The sequence below is a fragment of the Halictus rubicundus genome, chromosome 17, assembly GCF_050948215.1.
Source record: "Halictus rubicundus isolate RS-2024b chromosome 17, iyHalRubi1_principal, whole genome shotgun sequence".
Taxonomy (NCBI): Eukaryota; Metazoa; Arthropoda; class Insecta; order Hymenoptera; family Halictidae; genus Halictus; species Halictus rubicundus.
This window is the reverse complement of record NC_135165.1, coordinates 5,590,900-5,609,301: the sequence shown is the minus strand read 5'-3', so window position 1 is coordinate 5,609,301 and position 18,402 is coordinate 5,590,900. Positions and strand designations below refer to the sequence as shown.

The following is an 18,402-nucleotide window of genomic DNA, read 5'->3' as shown; positions in this document are numbered from 1 at the left end:
GCTAGCCGAACAACGAAGCAAATTTTTAACCTTATTTCTTACATTGTAATAGAAGAAATGATTACTTAAGTAATTTATCGAGAAAAAATTTCAATGAATGTTTTTCTTAACACTAGATTTACGGAACCCGTCAAAATGACGGGTTCTAATATTTTTAATTTACTATTATTAAGATTCTAAGGATGCATACATAAGAAATTATTTAGCAAATTTATTTTTATGAAGTAATGAAGAATAGTCGCTTTTAGTGCTCCGTGAACCTAGTGTTAATGCAGATGTCTCCCTGGAGAATTGTGTAAAAATGTACAGAGGATGATGATTTAACAATAATTTTCTGAAATTTCATACAAAATAAAATTACTCTCTCTACGTTTTTTCCCAAATAAAAAACAGTAAATTAGTAGTGATAATTCACTGTATCAGCCTAGGTAATTTCTTTTTATTTGGTGTCGAGCGGTCTTGCCTGGCGTGCGGTAAAATGATTGCAGAAAGACGAGAGCGCGGGACCACTTTCTCGCATAATTGCAGCGCGAAGTCAATTCGTCAGGCATCGCCTCTCAATTCACTTAGCCACCGATCGAGAAACGCTGTGCTCTCCAATGAGGTCAAACAAATAGGAGGGCCGGCCAATATGGTTGACCCGACGCGTCCTGCTTTACATATAATGGGATCCCATAAGTTACAATGTACCGTGGCGGTAATACACCGCGATGGTGTGTACGGAACGACCGCCTTGGCTCACGGTTGTTGGCGCAATTGTACACAGTGGTCGGAGCCGGTGGGCCCAGCCCGACGAAAAACGAACTAAACAAAGAAGCCGAGAGAAAAGAAAAGAAGGACGAGGGAAGAAGAAGAGGAAGAAGGCGGAGGATGAGGATCGGTAGAAGGAGGAGAGAAAGAAAGGAAGGAGGAAAGAAGAAGAAGAAAAAAAAGGGAGGCCGGTGTCGAAACATTTGGATCCCACTTACTGAGTCAGCCACAATGCATTGATTAATGAAGGACATCAAGGCCGACACGCGGTACCCGCTAAGAATTTAATATGGACCAACACTGCGCGTTCCCGTCCGAATGTTTTACTAGCGTATTAAGCCTGTCTAACAATGCCCCGGGTGAGAAACGAGCATATTTTCGTCTTTGATATACGTTTTCTTGTCAGGGACGTCAGGTGGCGGATCCTGGAAGAATGATTGCTAATAAAGAAGAAATAATGATCCTATTTCTGAGGCGAGGTTACTTTTCGACCACTAACAGACCAACAGACGTTGTTCCGGATAACTTAATGTCCCGAATAATACTTTGCTCGAATCTGTGTCAGCAGGATCATAGTAATGACCAGACAAATATCAATTTATAATAATATCAGACGAAAAAAAAAATCCACAAGTGGCCAAAGATTTGAACTCAAGACAGTACTTTTACACAAATATTAATTTTTAGTCACTAGTTTCTAGACGCGTTCAATTTTACGCTTCAATTTTCGTCACAAAGAAATACCAATTGTACACATTAAAATCTGAGTAGAATAAAACATAATTCCTGTGAATAAATTCTGATCCATCTGTAATTGTCAGATTCTGGATATATAACAAACATTAATAGGTGCAATTACAAAGAATTTAAGAACATCCATGTGTTATTTCTAGCTTATCGAAGTTATTAAAAAAGGAGAATCTACTTGGTTCCTGTTTCTTGTAATTGAGATAGACAAATTCTATTTTCCTGTCTAGTAATTTCTATTATAAAATTTTGCAGTAATGATGAACCACCCAGCGACTTTCCAGCAACCCTAATCCCGCATTTCGTCCGTCCGTCCATCCATCAACGCATTCAGAGCACACTTCCGCCGTCGTGTGGGCAAAATTAATTGTCATATATTTCAAACATTTGCATGGATAATGACGGGTGGTTGTGACGGATTACCGTACGTGATCCTGCTTCGAACGTGACCGAAATCGCTATTGCTTCGTTTGAAAAATTGTACACCACGTGGGCTTCGATTTCAGTGTCTTCGACTGGTTCTGTCAGCGATCCTCTTCTTTTCCGGCCGAAGTTTCGTGTTATTAATTAAAAGGATTTCGGCGGGATGGATCGTTGGCGGAAGAGGGATGGCCAGTGTCAGATTTTCAAGTCGTTTTTATCGGTTTACCCGCGGCCAGGGATTTTTAAGCCGAGATTTTCCGCCGAGAAACGGTGACTAATGGTCCATCATCGTTCACTGTTCCGCGGCAGGACGAATGGTGTCTTACTCCCGTTTCGGTTAGACAATGCGACTTTATTCTTGCGGCCAGGAGACACACGTCTGCTCGTCCCGATCGAACAATACCCTTGCTCATCCCCCGCAGCAATAATTTAAACGTTAGACCGCGAGCCAACCAATCGAAGAATAGATACCCACCCCGTTGACAACGGGATGGGAGCATTGTTCGAGCCGCGCGAAATTTATCGTGGCACCGGGACACGCGTTTAGCCAAGAAATTATATCGCGTTCGTTACCGATCTCGCGACCATGCTGAACAGCTTTTATTGAGCATAAAATGTAATCAAATTTTTTTATCGCCCCGGGGCCAGCGCAGATTTATTCTCGTGGCTGGCCAACGAGCGACACGACCGCAAGGAAAAAGTTCGACGGAGATTAGCGTTGTAATTTAATCTGGATGTTGGCGTATGGTGCTTTTTGTTCGAAACACCGCGTGTGTGTAGCGTAATATCATCCATTACTGTGGAAATTGGAAGTACAATTTTTTCAAACATTTTATTCCACATTAGTTAGTAGACTGGTCCTTAAACCTCAAAAAAAAAGCTCAAACAATTAGCAGTTTTTAAAAAGCTGTTCTGAATACCTCCTCGAGCGTCGCGACGCAAAAGTGCGAAGGGAGTTCTCGCCGGCATGCTGGCGACGTTAAACGATTGTCTGGCGCTTTATGCGACGGATAAAGGTGGCCGAGAGATTTCATATAGATCGTCTGGATTACAAAGCTCGTCGAAGCGCGCGGGCGTCGGGTCTGGTAATAAAAATCGGGTCCGCGTATCTGTCGGTGCACGCACCCTATCTCCTCCGGCCGTTCGATTCCTCCTCTCCTCCCTAGCCTCCTCGAATGGCATTCATCGAGCAACGATCGATTACAGTGCTCTTGCGGACAATGCCATTCAGGCCAGTGCGAATTTCATTCTTTCGTTTCGTAGCCGCCGCCGCCGCCGCCGCCGACGCCGCCGCGCCGCTTCGAGCGCCGACAAAAGCTGCGCTCGCGGTGCACGCTCCGCGATCCTGCTCGCGCTCTCGCGATTTCGCGATGCTTTCGCTGTGTAGTATTTTCTCTCTCTTGGCGCGCGTAAGTCTTGCGTGAATTCGCGTTTGCGAGCTCGCCTATCTCGCGCGAAACTTATTCAAACCGGGCGTTATTGCAATGTGATCCTTTCTCATTGTTCCCCGGCACCGCGCATTCCAATATTACGCTATAATTTATCGGGCGCGCGGCCCGCCCGGCTTTGTTAACGGATCGGTTTTAGTAAAATGTTATCCTTTCAAACGGATGAATTGTGGACCGTATATTCCCGCGGCTGCAACAACAGCCCGAACCTGTAAAATTACTTAATCCACGCTCGGCTAATATCAATTGTCCGTGTCCCCTCTTTCCCTCTACTCCGCTCTACTTCGTTCTTCTCCCTAGTCAAGTCCTCCTGTGATTTTCGTGTAATATTAGTGTTCAGTAATTGGAAAAGAATCCTGGACCCATTGCAAAGAGCCGAAACCTTTGCTCTCGCGCCACTCAATTCTATGATATTTTTCCGAGGTACCTTTTACATACATACCTTTTTACAGATAAAAAACTGAAGTTCCTCTTTGTCGGAAGCATTTTAGAAATTCAAACAATTTTTTCCCGATCCATTTTCAAGCGCTTTTACACAGGGAAGCTTTCCCTTCACAACCACGCCTGAAAAATTGATGTACGATTTTTCGTTGCCATTTTATTGCACGTCGAGTGAAAAACGCGCCACCCAGCGATAGAATAACCCGAATCTACCAAAATTTTCTCATAGCAAATTGTATAATTGAAGGTAACAAGATTTTGAGTAACGCCAGGTTTCCTTTGGACCACACAGTGTTCTCTGGAACCAATTTTTGTGAAAGTTATACGCTTACTAAGACTCGGTATATTTGCAATCCGCGGAAATTTCGTTTAGCTAGTTTTCTAGATAAAAGTTTCAATTATTCTTTTCCCATTTCTCCATCAATTTCAACGCGAGCCGGAGTTTACCTAGTTTCCAACGATAACTACGAGTCTCGTAAACTTGCCTTAAAGTATTTCTCGGACGAGAATAGACGATTTTTTGACAGTCTGAAACAGTCACGCCTAGCTCCGGTGAAACCTCGAAATCGACGACGTTGCGCAACCAATGCCTCCTTCGCAGGCTACCTTTAAAGCTCTCTTACTCTCTCTCTCTCTCGCTCTCTCTCTCTCTCTCTCTCTCTCTCTCTCTCTCGCTCTCCCCCTCTTTTAGACCACCTTTATTCCCAGTTTGATGGTCATCGTCATACATTGTGCGGCTGCGGTTTCGGTTGCACAATGCAACGCGGCCTCTCTTCGCGCGAAATCATTAGACCGTCGACGCAAAAGGCAACCACACGGTCGTAAGGGTAAATTAGGTGGCCGCTATTTTACGAATCATAAAGCTTGCCGCAAATTCTTGCGAAGGGACAGTTCTACAGGGTGTGCGCCGTTACGGCCTCCACAATTTCGGAGCGACACACGGAACAATGAAACCTAACCGTTTACGGAACTAGCCTACTCCAAGGAGTTTTTATAGTAACCCTTGACTGAAAAGATGCCATTCGACCCTAATTTTTTGAATATCCATTTACGAACAACCAGAACCATGGTCACAATTTCTTTTTACGAAAAGAGTCTATGATCATTCTCTTATTTGAGTTGGCATTGGATGCAGATATACATGTTACATGTTAGTTGTCGATTAAATTAACAATGTACAGACGATTTTGAATAAAAGTGGGCCATCATTTCCCAAGTTACCCTAACCAGACTCCGTCGGAAAGTTTCTTCGGCTCTCGAGTCGAGGGTCGAATCTACTTTTCGTTCTGTCTCCGCGAGACAATTGATGAGGACCCCAGCAAATTATAATGAAAAGCTTGTCGGGAAGAGGGACACACGCGAGGACGTGTAAATACGGCGCCGACGGGGGGCGAAAAGCAATTTTTAGGTTGAAAAAGTGGGGCGCGAAGTGGCGCGAAAAGTTAGATTATTAAACTCGCCGAATGGCCGGAGGAGGCGTATTATCCGCGCTTTGGTTTACTTCAGATTAAGAAAGTTCAGCCGAGGGCTTGGTTTTTGTGTCAAAAACCGGGGAATCATAATAACGAGCCGTTGATTCGACGTGGGTGCGCTCGAGGGGTCTCTCTCTCTCTCTCTCTCTCTCTCTCTCTCGCTGTTTCGCGCATCGAATTACCCTGGGTGAAAAAGTTCGGGCAGCAGCGACGTTGGCGAATTAATAGTTTGCAAACGGCGTCGATCGCGAAGCCTCCATTACACGGAGCCGCGCGTCGCAAGCCTCCAGTTTTATATTTATGCGGCTCGGAACGTTGCTTTCCCACGCGAGCGAGAATTTACTCGCGTATCTCACGCACACACGCTTTCACAGCGACGGCGGGCAGCCCCCGGTGATCGACGAAAATATCAGATCGTTCCCGATAAAAATGTCCTGTACTCCGCGGTACGTATGTTGCTACGTTTGTTCTCTCGCGTAATGGAATTATCGTTTCGCGGGAACCGGCGCACGCGATACTTCGATTACGCCAAATGCTCCCTTTCGCGGCTGCCCAGACTTCCACCCCCGCACCGACCTTTTCCGGCTACGCCCCCCACCCCCTTCAACGGGTTGGAGTCGTTTATTTTCGACGCTTGTATTCCGAAGTTCCACCGAGAAACTTGGCCCGTGATCGTCGCCGCCATTCGGTTCGAATTTTTCTGGCACCCCGGAGTCAGTATTCATTGCAAAGAGCGAATCAAATTGTAAGAGAAATTCTTAACCCTCGGACGACTCTTATAACAGCATAATTCACTGCTTTATTTTTCAATTTTTGAAAATATGTACTTAACACTAGGCTTACTGAGCACTAAAAGCGACTATTTTGCATTACTTCATAAAAATAACAAGAACGTGGTACCCACATTTTCAGCAATATTTTAAAAATAATATATACCCGAAGAAATAAATTTGCTAAATAATTTCTCATGTATGCATCCTTAGAATCTTAATAATATTAAATTCAAAATATTAGAACCCGTCATTTTGACGGGCCCCGTAAATCTAGTGTTAAAGGTGCTTCTTCTTAATCTTTCTGTAATTCCTAATGCAGCAGCCGTTCATTTAATCAATTCGCCAAAAACTGAGTAAATGACTAACGATTTTCTGGAATTTCTGAGATCTAGAAAATTTCTGGAATTATAAACGTAACTCTGTCGCTTCTGAAAAATTCATTCTCTTTCCTTTTTAAAAGACTGTTAAAAAATTGCCGGTAAAAAGGTTGTCAAATAAAATAACACCCTATTCGATCGTGAAGAAAATAGTTGCATATTATATCAACCTCCGTTTATTTCGCAAAACTTGAGTGCGTTGACAATTTTGTTGCAAAGTGCCCGGAGTGCAATTTTCTTTCAGGAGAGTTCGAATGGCGTTGTTTGCTCGCATTTACGGTTGGTTTTCGAAACTTTGCATCAGCTTTCGCGGCGTCTCTTATTGTCGGCGTCTATAAATGTCGGTTGCAAATGGAAAAACCGTGATTCCCGGCGATACTTGTGTCTCGGGGCTGTGCTATTTGCACGGGTTTGTACACAGCCGGCCGCGTCGAAAGATTTCCAAACGGAATTTCTCCTCGGAGCCCGGAATAGTCGTGTCATTCAAGTTCCTGGCGACGTTCTATTCACGGGACAGCCCGAGTTCCTCTTCCCGATTCATTTCTCGAGAAGTGAATCGACGACGATTTACATTTCGAAGCGGTCGATCGCCCGTTTAAGACCAGGCGGCTCTTAACCGACGGATTTACATTGTACGTTCGCGTGCCTCGCGTTTCCTTTCGCCGATTTCTTTCGACGACTTTAATCCTCCTCGAGCGATCTTCATACTTACTTAACCCGTTTGCGCCTCGATATTCTCCAACGACCAGCTATATCTCCTTCAGACTAATTTTCTTAACCTGTTATGCAACGAAGAACGTGTTTCGTTCATTCCGAGTTTACTCTCGCGCCTTCGCGAACTGTAAACTGTACACCTTCGTGAATTTATTGGACACGCGAGTTTCTAAAGTACGAGGCAGTGTGTCGATGAAGAACAAATTACTCGTCTTTAAAAGTTCTTTCAATTTTTGCCATTTAATGAGATTAAACAGTTACCAGAGAAATTTATTTTAACCCTTGAGTGGTATACTGGGGTCTCTCGTGAACCCAAAAAATTTCATCAAATTTCTTTAACTTCATGAAACATTTGGATTATTTAGTCTTAAATTATATACCTTCTAAGGTATCTGGGAAAATTGATAAAGAATTTTAGGAAGATCCTAGACGCTTGCTAATCAGGGTAAATACTGTGCCACTTAAAGGGTAAATGGAAAAAGTTCAGAAAAAGTTGATTTTGTCCGTGAACGGCTCAATTATTCGCAGCACAGTAGCGTTCCAGAGGCATTTTCCTCGGCGTTCTCATCTTGCTGCACCTTCCCCTAACAATAGAGGGTTGTTCTCGTTTGGAGGGTAAAAATTCTTTCGAAAGAACGTCCGTGGACGCAGGCGGGTCTTTACCCGAAGGCAATTTGTCGCGAAAACCTTGCCGCGCAATCCGAAAGCAAAACACAACAGGGTCCAGCCGTCAGACAAACGACGCGTTGCGGCGTTTTTGCGCGTGTGCGTGTGCGGAGCCATCCGGTTCCGCGAAAATATTTCACATATTTTTGTTAGGAATTAATCCAGCCCGTAATACCCGTTGCCGGGCGTGTTCACCGGTGAAAATTCTCTTGACAAACAACCCTCTCGGCCGCGTTCGCACCCCGGGCGCAGTAAAGGGCGCGTGTTTGTAGGTTTTTCGCACACCGGGCCGCTGGGACGTCTGCGGGGGTGGACGATGAAATGGTCAACCCCTTTCGCAGCCTCTCCCAGCCCCCGGTTACGCGTGTATTCGCAGCCCGGAATTCCTCAAGTTTGCCCAGGGACAGAAATTAGTCGGAGCGACGTAATTGCTCGAACGTATGCGTTCGCCCGTTAACGTTATGGCACCTCTCATTACGGTCCTAACAGCAGCTGACACAAGCGACGGGTTCATCCCCCGTGCACGGTCTTCGGATCGCCGGCGCAAAAATGTAAACGTTCCCCTGGCGAATTCCGGGAAAATTCAACGCCCCAATCAGCCTCCCTTAAGCCCTTCTTTTAAAATTCTTTTAAAAAAATAAAAGGGTACTATACTTCGTTCGTGAAATATTGATCACGCAAGAACAGAATTTTATTTCGACAGGAGAGAAAAGAATAGCGTTCGTACCTAGCAGATTTTATTGGAAATCATCGTCACGAGTCCGACTCGATATTGCATGGCAAGCGGTAAATTCATTACGATTTAAAGTGACTAATTGACTAGCTTTAGTCATGTGATTGTCGGTGATTTTCGGTGAACTAATTTTAGTCACGTCGGATACGTGTTAATCCAGGACGCGGAGATTGCGTGCATTGTCATAAGTTATCCCCGGCTGCACACCAGATTCGTCCAGTTTTGGTTTGTTTCGAGATTGCAATTTTTATGTATGAACACGCATAATAGTAAATCTGTGTCAACGCGAAGTCGCGGTGGCGCTATTAAACCTTGATACTTTAACTGCAACGCGTTTGCAGAAAATATGGAAGAAGTGAGGGAAGCAAAGGGGGAGTGGAATTTACGAAGAATCGGGAAGAGAAATTGTTTTGACGGTTAATATTTCGGTTGATAACGCGAGCCCGTGACGGTTCAACGTCATTTCGCCACAGTGGTCCCAATTTCGTTGCGATCGTTACTCGAGATTGACGCGGCGAGTGAACACCGGCAAATTATTGTCATTCCATTGGGTCATCCCGTTAGTCATGATTAAGCAAATTTCATACCCGAGCTATTAATATTATAGCGGCTGACCGCGCGACGTCCACAAAATTCCCCTGGCTAGTATAGTATGCATATACTGACCCCGACAACTGCCGCTACTAGCAAACTTCCTGAAGTTGATTAAACCGGAAAGAGCTTCGACGGCTCGCAGTCGCGCCCACGTTTCCCCCGATTCAACGATTATTACTTAACAATGGCCCGGGTGAACGTCTCGAGGTAGGACCATAGTTCCATAACCTTTCCGAGTTCGTTGCCCCCTTTTCCAAATTTTTATTCGCACACCGGGTAAACTGTGTGTTCATAAAATTTGCAAATGCAGTTGCGCGCGTGGCTTTTGAATTTTGAAAGAGCTACAGTAAAAATGCAGACACAAAAATAGGGTGAACTAGAGCATTATTTAGCTCGCAGCACTCTCCTGTAACTTATTCTAGAGATACCTCTGACCTCGGAGTTTCTATATACGATTAAGCGTGCAGCGTGTCTTAAAAAGTTAGATTCGAAACTGAGGGAATAAAATAACCAGAATATCTGACATTGGAACGATCTGTATAAAAGCGCAGATACGCTTTTAAGAACATTTCATTAAATTCCACCACAGGCAAGATCCCGCGCAGAAGCACAAAAGGAACAGATACAAAATGCACTAAAACAAGTTTCGCAAACTTGTTGAGGGAAAACAATGAGATGTAATCCGCAGGTTTGAAACGAGAAAGCGGATTTTACCCACAATGTTCCTTCATGGAGTCTCTTTCATATTCTTATGTTTTCAGGGAGTTTTGGCTCCATTTCCAAGTTTAAACAGATTTTAAAAGGTAAATAGGATTAATCTGTAGCTTTGTATTCTTTACTTGACTTGCACGTCAGCGTTCAAATGGCGGACAGATTTAGCCTCGGGCTTTACATGCATCCGCATTGTTGGCTTAATTGTGTCGGTACCTTTAGCAAGCATATTGCAATTTGTTAATCAATTATAACTGTTTAACAATGAAGATTCGTTGACCATTAACATTGATATCATTGAAATTTTCATTCTGGTTGAATGTACTATTAATTGTTAATGGTACGTATGAGGAACTTGCAAAATAAATATTATACGATTTTTTAGTTTAACTAAAACATTCATGCTCTTTGTTAACCGATTACAGCATCCTCGTCTCATGGACCACAGCTATGCAAAACAAATGGTATTGAACCCATTGTGATGCTGTTTTGGATTGTCACAGGATATTTTCGTGGACACCGGTGCGCTCTATTCATCGATGACAGCGCAGCGCCATCAATCAATGGCTATCATGCACAGAGGTGCGCTGCCAAAAATTGTCATTCCCTCGCGAGCTGCCGTGGACGATGGATCCCTCGGGAATTCGGGGGTGTCCTTCGACACCTGTCCTTCGGCAGGTCCAGGAGGACCTAGATAGGTAGCCAATGGACCCTGGTGGGCCCTGAAGGATCCATGTGGGTCACCGATGGTCCCTGGACCCCCCTTTCATTCTCATCTTTCACTTTTCCATCCCTCTTCCTCAATTTCTTTTTCCTTCGTCCTTCGCATCCCTAGTTCCCCTTAGGATGTGTTCCTGTAGTAATTTAGAAACATTCGACAGCTTAAATTAAAGGTGAGGGATGGTATTTTATGATAGGGGTGCTTAGGCTTAATCACGAAATGATGAAAAATCGATAAAACCCAAGGATCAGCTTAGTAAAAATTAAATTTGCTGGAACTGTACGAGGCGAGTTTAAAATGTACTCCCGCATGAATTTTCGAACTTTCATATTTTTTTCACTGCAGTTGCAAGTACGCATGTAGCATAGGAAGAAACATTGGAAACTACCTTAAGGAACGCTGGCAAGCTACATCCCTGAAATGCCGACAGAGTGTAACATACCGAAAAATTCGAGCACGAGTTTTTCGCGTATGTATGCCTGCCAGAAAGCCTATGACCTGCTTAAAGTAATGGCATTCGCGACAAGAAGTCTGCGGCATTTCTATAAAATATACAATGGAAGTACGGGAGCGATATACTCCACACTTCGGCAGCCGATTACCCGGGTATCCATTTGTCAGACAGTGCAATTGTATAATTACAACACTGAATGTGAGTACAATCGTCGGATCATAACCTCGAACAGACAAAGCGTGTGCCCGCATGCTTGGTATTTACCAGAAACTACTATGATTATCACACATGGCGAAACGCTATCTTGATTCTTAATGATTTACGATAACGTTCCTTTTGATTTGTCGCGGTAATATTATCTCAGTCACTCAACTTACCCAAATTATTATGGTTTGTTTTTCAAAAGTGAAACATTAAATATATCAAGTGTTATAATAGTTGCTACGTTATGTGAATCGTTTGTACGATCATATTCTAACTATTTTTTCTTTGTGCAGCTCATCGACCAAAAATAACAGGTAGTTTAACAAATATACAATCAACCGTTGGCACTGTTCAGTCGCTAGCACCGGATGCTTTAGACAGTAAAAAGCTAGAGGAAGAAGAGAGAGAAAATGCAGAAGAAAGGGAGAAGAGAGAACATTCGAATAGAATGCTTAAATATAGTTTCGCATTTTTCGGTGTGTTCTTTACCTTTGGGTTATCGTATATTATTTATGACTTGTCGAGGACACAGTATGATGAGCAGGGGAACATCATAGAAGACGAGTACTCGAATTTACCATTGTACGAAAGAGTATACAGAAGGCTTAAGAGGGAATATAATTATTATACCAAGGTGTGGATTCATTTGGATGAGAGTAGTTGCTAGAGGTAAGCGAGAACCCAAAAATGTTGGATCAGGACGGGTTCCAAGCACAATTTTCGGGATTATTCTCGGAAATCCCGATATATCCAGGAATCTGAAATTTTTCGAGCATCGGGTACCCTTCATTTTTGGGTTCTCCATGTCTCTAATGATTGCATAGGAGATCTGATCATAAATGCATATACTCTTGATTCTCTAGATGGTCCAAGAACCCAGTAGGGACAAGTTGCTTCCAGATCCACTCAAATACCCCTACATTCAACCCCCTTACACTTTGGTCCTGGAGCTGACAGATGTCCTTGTACATCCTGATTGGACGGTATGTTAAATGTCTATGAAACTATAGGATGTCTCTGCTGAAGCAGGCTATCTAAATATTCCCTCTGGTTTGATCATTACAACCAGAAGAAATAATTTTGCCAGCCTTCTTCAACTGAAATTAAAGCAATAACTTATTTTGGCTAATTGGTTACAAGTATGAAACTGGCTGGAGGTTTAAAAAGAGGCCTGGTGTGGACCAATTTTTAGAAGCTGTTGCACCACCGCAATTTGAAATTGTAGTATACACAGCAGAGCAGGGTCTGGTAAGCATACATTGTCTGCTGTTGAAATTTTGCATTGCATATCATATATTTAATACTATTTTCAGACTGTTTTTCCCATTCTGGATATCTTGGATCCTAATGGATATATTATGTACAGATTGGTAAGAGATACAACGCGTTTTGTGGATGGGCATCATGTTAAAGATTTGGATGCTCTTAACCGTGATCTCAGTAAGGTAAATGTCGTCTACTCAAGGTTATATGAAAATTATGATATTATAAATTGTTGGTTTCGCCTTGAACTTGGTTGTTACGCAATTCTAATGAAAAATATTAATGCAATTTCATCAGGTTATAGTAGTTGATTGGAATGCAAAGAGTACAAAATTCCATCCCGAGAATACTTTAAGACTATCCCAATGGATGGGTAACGATGATGACACAACATTGTATGATTTAGCTGCATTCCTAAAAAGTAAGTTTGCTCTACAATTGTACATCACACCATACGATCGTTTGTACTGCTTGAATCCTATGCGATAAATTCTTTTCAGCCATAATAGCGACAAATGTGCAAGACGTACGAGAAGTCCTCAGTTATTACAGTCAGTACGATAATCCATTGCAAGTTTTCAGAGAAAATCAGAGGAAGTTACTTGTAAGCAGCTCGCATTAATTTTCAAATGGAATGCGTTTTAACATATATCAACTAATCGAAATTATTTCAGATGCAAATGGAGGAGGAAGAAAACAAAGCGCAGCAGGAAAGCGGTAAAGTACTTATTTCAAAGTGGAAGCCCTCTTTCCTTCGAGGTCGTTAAGTCGCGGTACAAAATGCAAGATTGTGTAAAATATGAAAAATTTGTGAACCATCATAAACATGTTCATTCATCCTGCTATTGCACATTACATGTAATTATTGTACAATTTTTGTTATAAATAAATAAACAAGTAATTCGTACGCCAATACAGTTGGTTCGTCATTTCATAAATAAATAAACAAGTAATTCATACGCCAAAATAGTTGGTTCGTCATTTTATTCCACAATTCTGTAAAAAAATAATTATTCCAAGTAAATTAATATTTATCATAACTTCTGTTTCTTTCGAACGTTTCCCTTTTTCGGATGGGATTTCACTTTCGGTAGAAGCAGCTCTTGCAACACATTACTGTCCTCTAAGGCAGTTATATCTACTTCTTGCGACACGCTTATCAATTCTTGTGTATTAACCGGTGTCGGTTGTGTATTTTCTAATTCTTCTTGAGAAAAAATCGGAGCTTTAGTGTCTGCAGATTCTAGCCAGCTTAAAACCTTCTGATGAGGTGCTGCTGTCAATGGTAATGGTACCTCCTCGCATATTTCCCATACAGCCAGCAATTCCGGTGCCAATATGTCCATATAAGAATTTAATTTCTCAAGAGACTGTTTCCAGCTTGGATCGAAGTAATTATTCGACTCACGGTCGTTACACTTTAGTCGCAATTTTTTATTTGTGAAACCTATGAAATTGACACATTAGTATCCCCTAACTTACTTGTAACTTAAGATCATTTCGTGAACCTACATTTGTAAATATACTGCATGTTCGATTTTTCTGAAATAGTTAAAGGTACAATTGTGTTCACTTGTGAAGACACAGCTTTTTCCCAAGCATTCAATATGCAGTATGATCTACAATTAATAGCTGAATATTTTTCCATTGCAATGTCATGTGTTATACATTGGTAAAAAACATCCCCTAAAACATATATTTCCATAAAGTCTATCTGTAAAATCTATACTTGGAGTGGATTAATGGTATCCATACCAACTGAATTCTGAAGAAACAGGAATAGATTTCCAGCTTCGTTTCCTACAAGTACAGAACCAACATTACACAATTCGAACCTGTTCCTTAAATATGGATTCAAACACATTCCTTGCAGTTGAGATTCTTTTAATGTTTCCAAAGTATGGGGAGGGGTGTACGGAAAATGAAAAGAGTGCGAAATTTCGTCACTTGTCCAAGTATTTAAAATTACTATGCTTTCTGTAGGTACTTGACTAGACAGAACAACAAATTCTTTATCTTCCCTGGAAGCAAAGGAGAATTACTCCATTTCTGACAAATTTATATCTTAATTTCTAAGTAGCCTAAAATTTCTTTTAAAATATTTAATACCTGTTTACAACTTGACCAGTTAGCGGCGGACTCTTAAACTGATGAGTCCACTTTTGTTGCACGCACTGCTTCGGGGAACGTTTGTCACACATTAAAACACTATGAGAAGTCCCTACATATCTACAAGAATGATGTCTACTTTCGATATCAAATGTAATATTTTCGCATTTTTCCAAGAATGGTTTTGGACACAATGATAATGCTGGCCGATCATAGGGAATCTATAAATATTTGATTTGTATTTATTTTATTCCTGTACGAGGTATCTAATTAAAGTGGTTTTAGGCTTACTCTAATATCAAGATAATGAAGGGAGCATCTATCTACAAATAAAATAATATTTGGATCCACCATCTCAAATGTTACTCTCCCCCATAAATCATCTGCTACAGTAGTTTGCATTACAGTGTTACTACTTATATATTTCCTACAAGTATAAAGTTGATTAGCATAAATAGTTCTACGTATTTATTAAGATATAATTTAATAGAGATGTGCTTGGACGGCTTTATTTTCTAATATGAACGTAATTAATATTTACATTTTGGTTATATCCCAAAGGGTCACGTTTCTCTCTGCATTTACTGTACAATACTGATCAGTATTATGTAAACTTAAATCTGTGCTAACTAATGGGATATTTGATGCTTGCCTATGAATTTCAGTCAGACTCCATTTCTCATTACGTTCAGATAATATATACAAATTGCAGTGATTTTTGTATCTACCCAAAATTGTGCCTAAAATATTGATAGAGCTCTGAAATTTTTTCAATTACTATAATACACTTAACACTGTAGGAACTTACATGAATCAGGATTAATATTGTGTTTTAATTCAAACAATGGACCATCAAGATCACATTTAGCTGCTTTCTGGAGCATTGGTTTCCAGAAGAAATCATCAACATTAACAACAGGTGTAGCAACTATAAATGTAACTAAATAAGTTTATCAGCCCCTTAAATTGGAGAAAAAGTTTCTACTCTAATGATAATACCTAATTCACCCATGAAAGGGAACAGTAGTACATTTTTGTTGTATCTCTGTATATGATCCATAGTTCCACCAGTAAAATACCAATTATAAGCCTAAAAGTAATATTATAAGCTATCAACTTAATTAAATTCATTCCCTCGTAATCGTTCCTATATTTTAAATTCAACATACTCCTTCAAAATATGGATCTGGATCCAGGTCCATAATTTCAGCTATATCAGCCACATATTTAGGCACTTTAGCAGTAACAGCTTTGTTTGTTTGTTGCCATTTTATAGATTTTTTATGTGCCTGTCCTAACTCTATAAAAATTTGAATTTATACATCTATACATTCAACAGCATTAAATATACATATTAATTGTTGCACACTCACCCTTCTCGTGTTTAAGGTAATAATGCTTCAGTCTTTGATTATCGTCATTCATATGATTCTTCAGTGTAAGAAGTTCTAGCGCAGGGTCTTCTTTATTTAATACTACATTAACAAATAGATGTTACAAACAGAAATAACCATAATAAATTAATATTATTTTATTTTGTTCAGATGAGCTGCTTACCAGTCCGTGGTACTTTAGCAGGAGGCAACAAAGGCCGTGGTAAATCACAGTGGTAAGGATAACCCTGATATTGTTCGACAGCATTCTCCAAGTCAACATCATCCACAGAAAAATTATTATGTAAATTATATCCTGGTACCAGATAATGCGGATAATTTTTCAAAAAGGTCGGTTTCAGTCTATCCCTTAAGTTTGTCTCAGCACGCTTATATGCTTTCGACGTTAATATACTTTGATCCTCCATTATAATTATTTAGAAAATTGTTGATGTTAATCGTTACTGTACTGTTTTGATATTTGCTGCACTGGTACCAGGATATTTACAATACATAATGCTGTCAAACCTCTTGACATACTCTTCCACATGCTGTTCTGGCGGTCTTCTGAATAAAGGAAATCCTCGACGTCTGCGCGATGGCGTTGTGGCGGCAAATTTAAATTCAAATTTGATCTGAGCTTTGGAGGAAGGAGATTTTAAAGTACAAGGGACAGTATATATTAATAGAAATTAGTAGTATTTTATTTTATTTTTTATTATGAAGTCAGTATTAAAACAGGATCATTTAACTTTAAGGGGTTCTTTCGAATTGATTTTGGGAACTTTTCTCTTAGGATTTTCTAAACATTTGAGTTATGATAGGAGTACTTTGGTTTAAAATATTTGGAATTCCTTGTATTCTAAGATATGCTAGGGAGATAAAAACGCTCGTGTAATCGTTCTATATGTATACATATATATTTCTCTTCTTAATATATACATATACATATGCATACATATTTTCGAATTTTATATTCCATCGGATATAATAATACATTTGGCCTGTGTAGAACAAACAGACAGATAATGCAACGTTCGCATAATTGTAAAGTATACTATAAATTAATGTATACAATATACATAGATTTCTCGTGTGCTCTTTTGTGTTTTCTGGTGGAAACTTTCGATTAAATAGGTATCGTTTATTTTGCGCGAAAGGAAGGTACGACACGTTTTTTGTGCAATTTGTTCTCTTATACGAAACTCTTTTTCTTCTTCGTCTTCTTCTTCTTCTTTTTTTTCTTCTTCTTCATTATGGCTAAGGTATGTCTCACACGAGACGGTTACGGTAAGAATTCTTTTACTCTGTAAATTCGTGCACGAAGCAAACGATCTATGAAGGAGATCAACAAAAGCCTTGCGACAACGCTCGGTGTCCCAAGGGTCTTGTGAAAATCAAAACGTGAAATGAAAACGATGTAGGCACTCGATCTTCCTTTACATGTAATTTCAGCTTCGCGTCGCCACGGAGGTGTATTAATGTATAAAAATTTCATAGTGATTTAGGAGGGTCGTGTTTTAGTTCGGAAGAAAAACGTTTCCGAGGTGGTTTCGAACTACTGTGTGTCGAGCAAATGGTTCCTTACCATACACATCCAATGTGCCGTGCGCACGGTTCTCGCGGACTTTTTCGGAATCTTGTAAAAATCCACGGTCGTTCTGTATAACAACGATTTCATACAGGTTTTGTTAATACTCAGTTCATGCAACATTTATCGCAGCGCCATCGTGATTCGACGTCCAATCGAAATTCCGATTGTACACTGTCACATTTTCAATTCTACCTCAAAGGAACATTATGGTAAATAATTCATACAAAACACATTTCCTTTTTTAAACAATTCTACCGTTTCTTTTCCCTCTAGGTAAAAACAAAATCGTACAAAGCTTCGATTTCTTCGCTTTTTCGTCTTTTATGTTTCCATCGAGTTGGCCAATAAATAATACGCACGATTTCCAATAAGAAATAATTGCATATGGTTCTGAACGCTGGATTTTAATGTTTCTAACATTTTGGCAATCTATCATACGATATGACATGAAATATTTTCAATTAGATTGAAAATTTCTGTCACGTAACATTCACAGCTTCATCGTCATTAGATCCATATCTCTTTTGTTTTGAAGACAGCATAACCGATTTCTTCTGGAAAACTCCGGCATTATTCATTGGCTAACCCAATATCTACTAGTATCTTATTAGGTACAAATTACATTAACATTTTTATAACGCTTCAGAGTGTTGCTATTTTTTTAATAATACTTCGCAGGAACGTCATCGACAAGCGATACAAAACATATTTCGTCTTTTCGTCTTTTATGTTTCTACTGACTGCTTCTTCAGCTTAACGTGTACAGATAACGTTAATCAACAAACAGAATCCTATCGAGACGATTCAATTATTGAAATTGTTCTCAATTTAACCG

The 18,402-nt window shown here is 40.4% G+C and overlaps 2 protein-coding genes across 2 annotated transcripts; one reads left to right on the top strand and one right to left on the bottom strand.

Annotated features, from left to right (window-relative positions):
• Nucleotides 1-10,960: 10,960 nt before the first annotated feature.
• Nucleotides 10,961-13,398, top strand: LOC143362678 (mitochondrial import inner membrane translocase subunit TIM50-C). The gene is made up of 8 exons (XM_076803048.1): nucleotides 10,961-11,222; nucleotides 11,522-11,862; nucleotides 12,092-12,211; nucleotides 12,369-12,476; nucleotides 12,542-12,673; nucleotides 12,789-12,912; nucleotides 12,992-13,095; nucleotides 13,166-13,398. Exons 1-8 carry the CDS (start codon nucleotides 10,991-10,993, stop codon nucleotides 13,256-13,258), a joined length of 1,254 nt encoding a protein of 417 aa, XP_076659163.1. The 5' UTR covers nucleotides 10,961-10,990; the 3' UTR covers nucleotides 13,259-13,398.
• Nucleotides 13,399-13,424: 26 nt separating this feature from the next.
• Nucleotides 13,425-16,551, bottom strand: Taf1c-like (TATA box-binding protein-associated factor RNA polymerase I subunit C-like). The gene is made up of 11 exons (XM_076803046.1): nucleotides 16,158-16,551; nucleotides 15,974-16,075; nucleotides 15,770-15,900; nucleotides 15,600-15,690; nucleotides 15,409-15,528; nucleotides 15,142-15,340; nucleotides 14,892-15,027; nucleotides 14,601-14,821; nucleotides 14,247-14,512; nucleotides 14,004-14,177; nucleotides 13,425-13,938 (listed from the first exon to the last, which is right to left on the bottom strand). Exons 1-11 carry the CDS (start codon nucleotides 16,399-16,401, stop codon nucleotides 13,526-13,528), a joined length of 2,097 nt encoding a protein of 698 aa, XP_076659161.1. The 5' UTR covers nucleotides 16,402-16,551; the 3' UTR covers nucleotides 13,425-13,525.
• Nucleotides 16,552-18,402: the final 1,851 nt, after the last annotated feature.

Excerpts from the sequence above, each read along its gene's own strand:
- LOC143362678 (XM_076803048.1), top strand. The coding sequence starts at position 10,991 with ATGCCGACAGAGTGTAACATACCGAAAAATTCGAGCACGAGTTTTTCG. Across the intron at positions 12,477-12,541 it reads ACACAGCAGAGCAGGGTCTG|ACTGTTTTTCCCATTCTGGA; the intron begins GTAAGCATACAT and ends TACTATTTTCAG. Across the intron at positions 12,674-12,788 it reads TTAACCGTGATCTCAGTAAG|GTTATAGTAGTTGATTGGAA; the intron begins GTAAATGTCGTC and ends CAATTTCATCAG.
- Taf1c-like (XM_076803046.1), bottom strand. The coding sequence starts at position 16,401 with ATGGAGGATCAAAGTATATTAACGTCGAAAGCATATAAGCGTGCTGAG. Across the intron at positions 15,341-15,408 it reads CAATATTAATCCTGATTCAT|GCACAATTTTGGGTAGATAC; the intron begins GTAAGTTCCTAC and ends TCAATATTTTAG. Across the intron at positions 14,822-14,891 it reads TTCATTATCTTGATATTAGA|ATTCCCTATGATCGGCCAGC; the intron begins GTAAGCCTAAAA and ends AAATATTTATAG.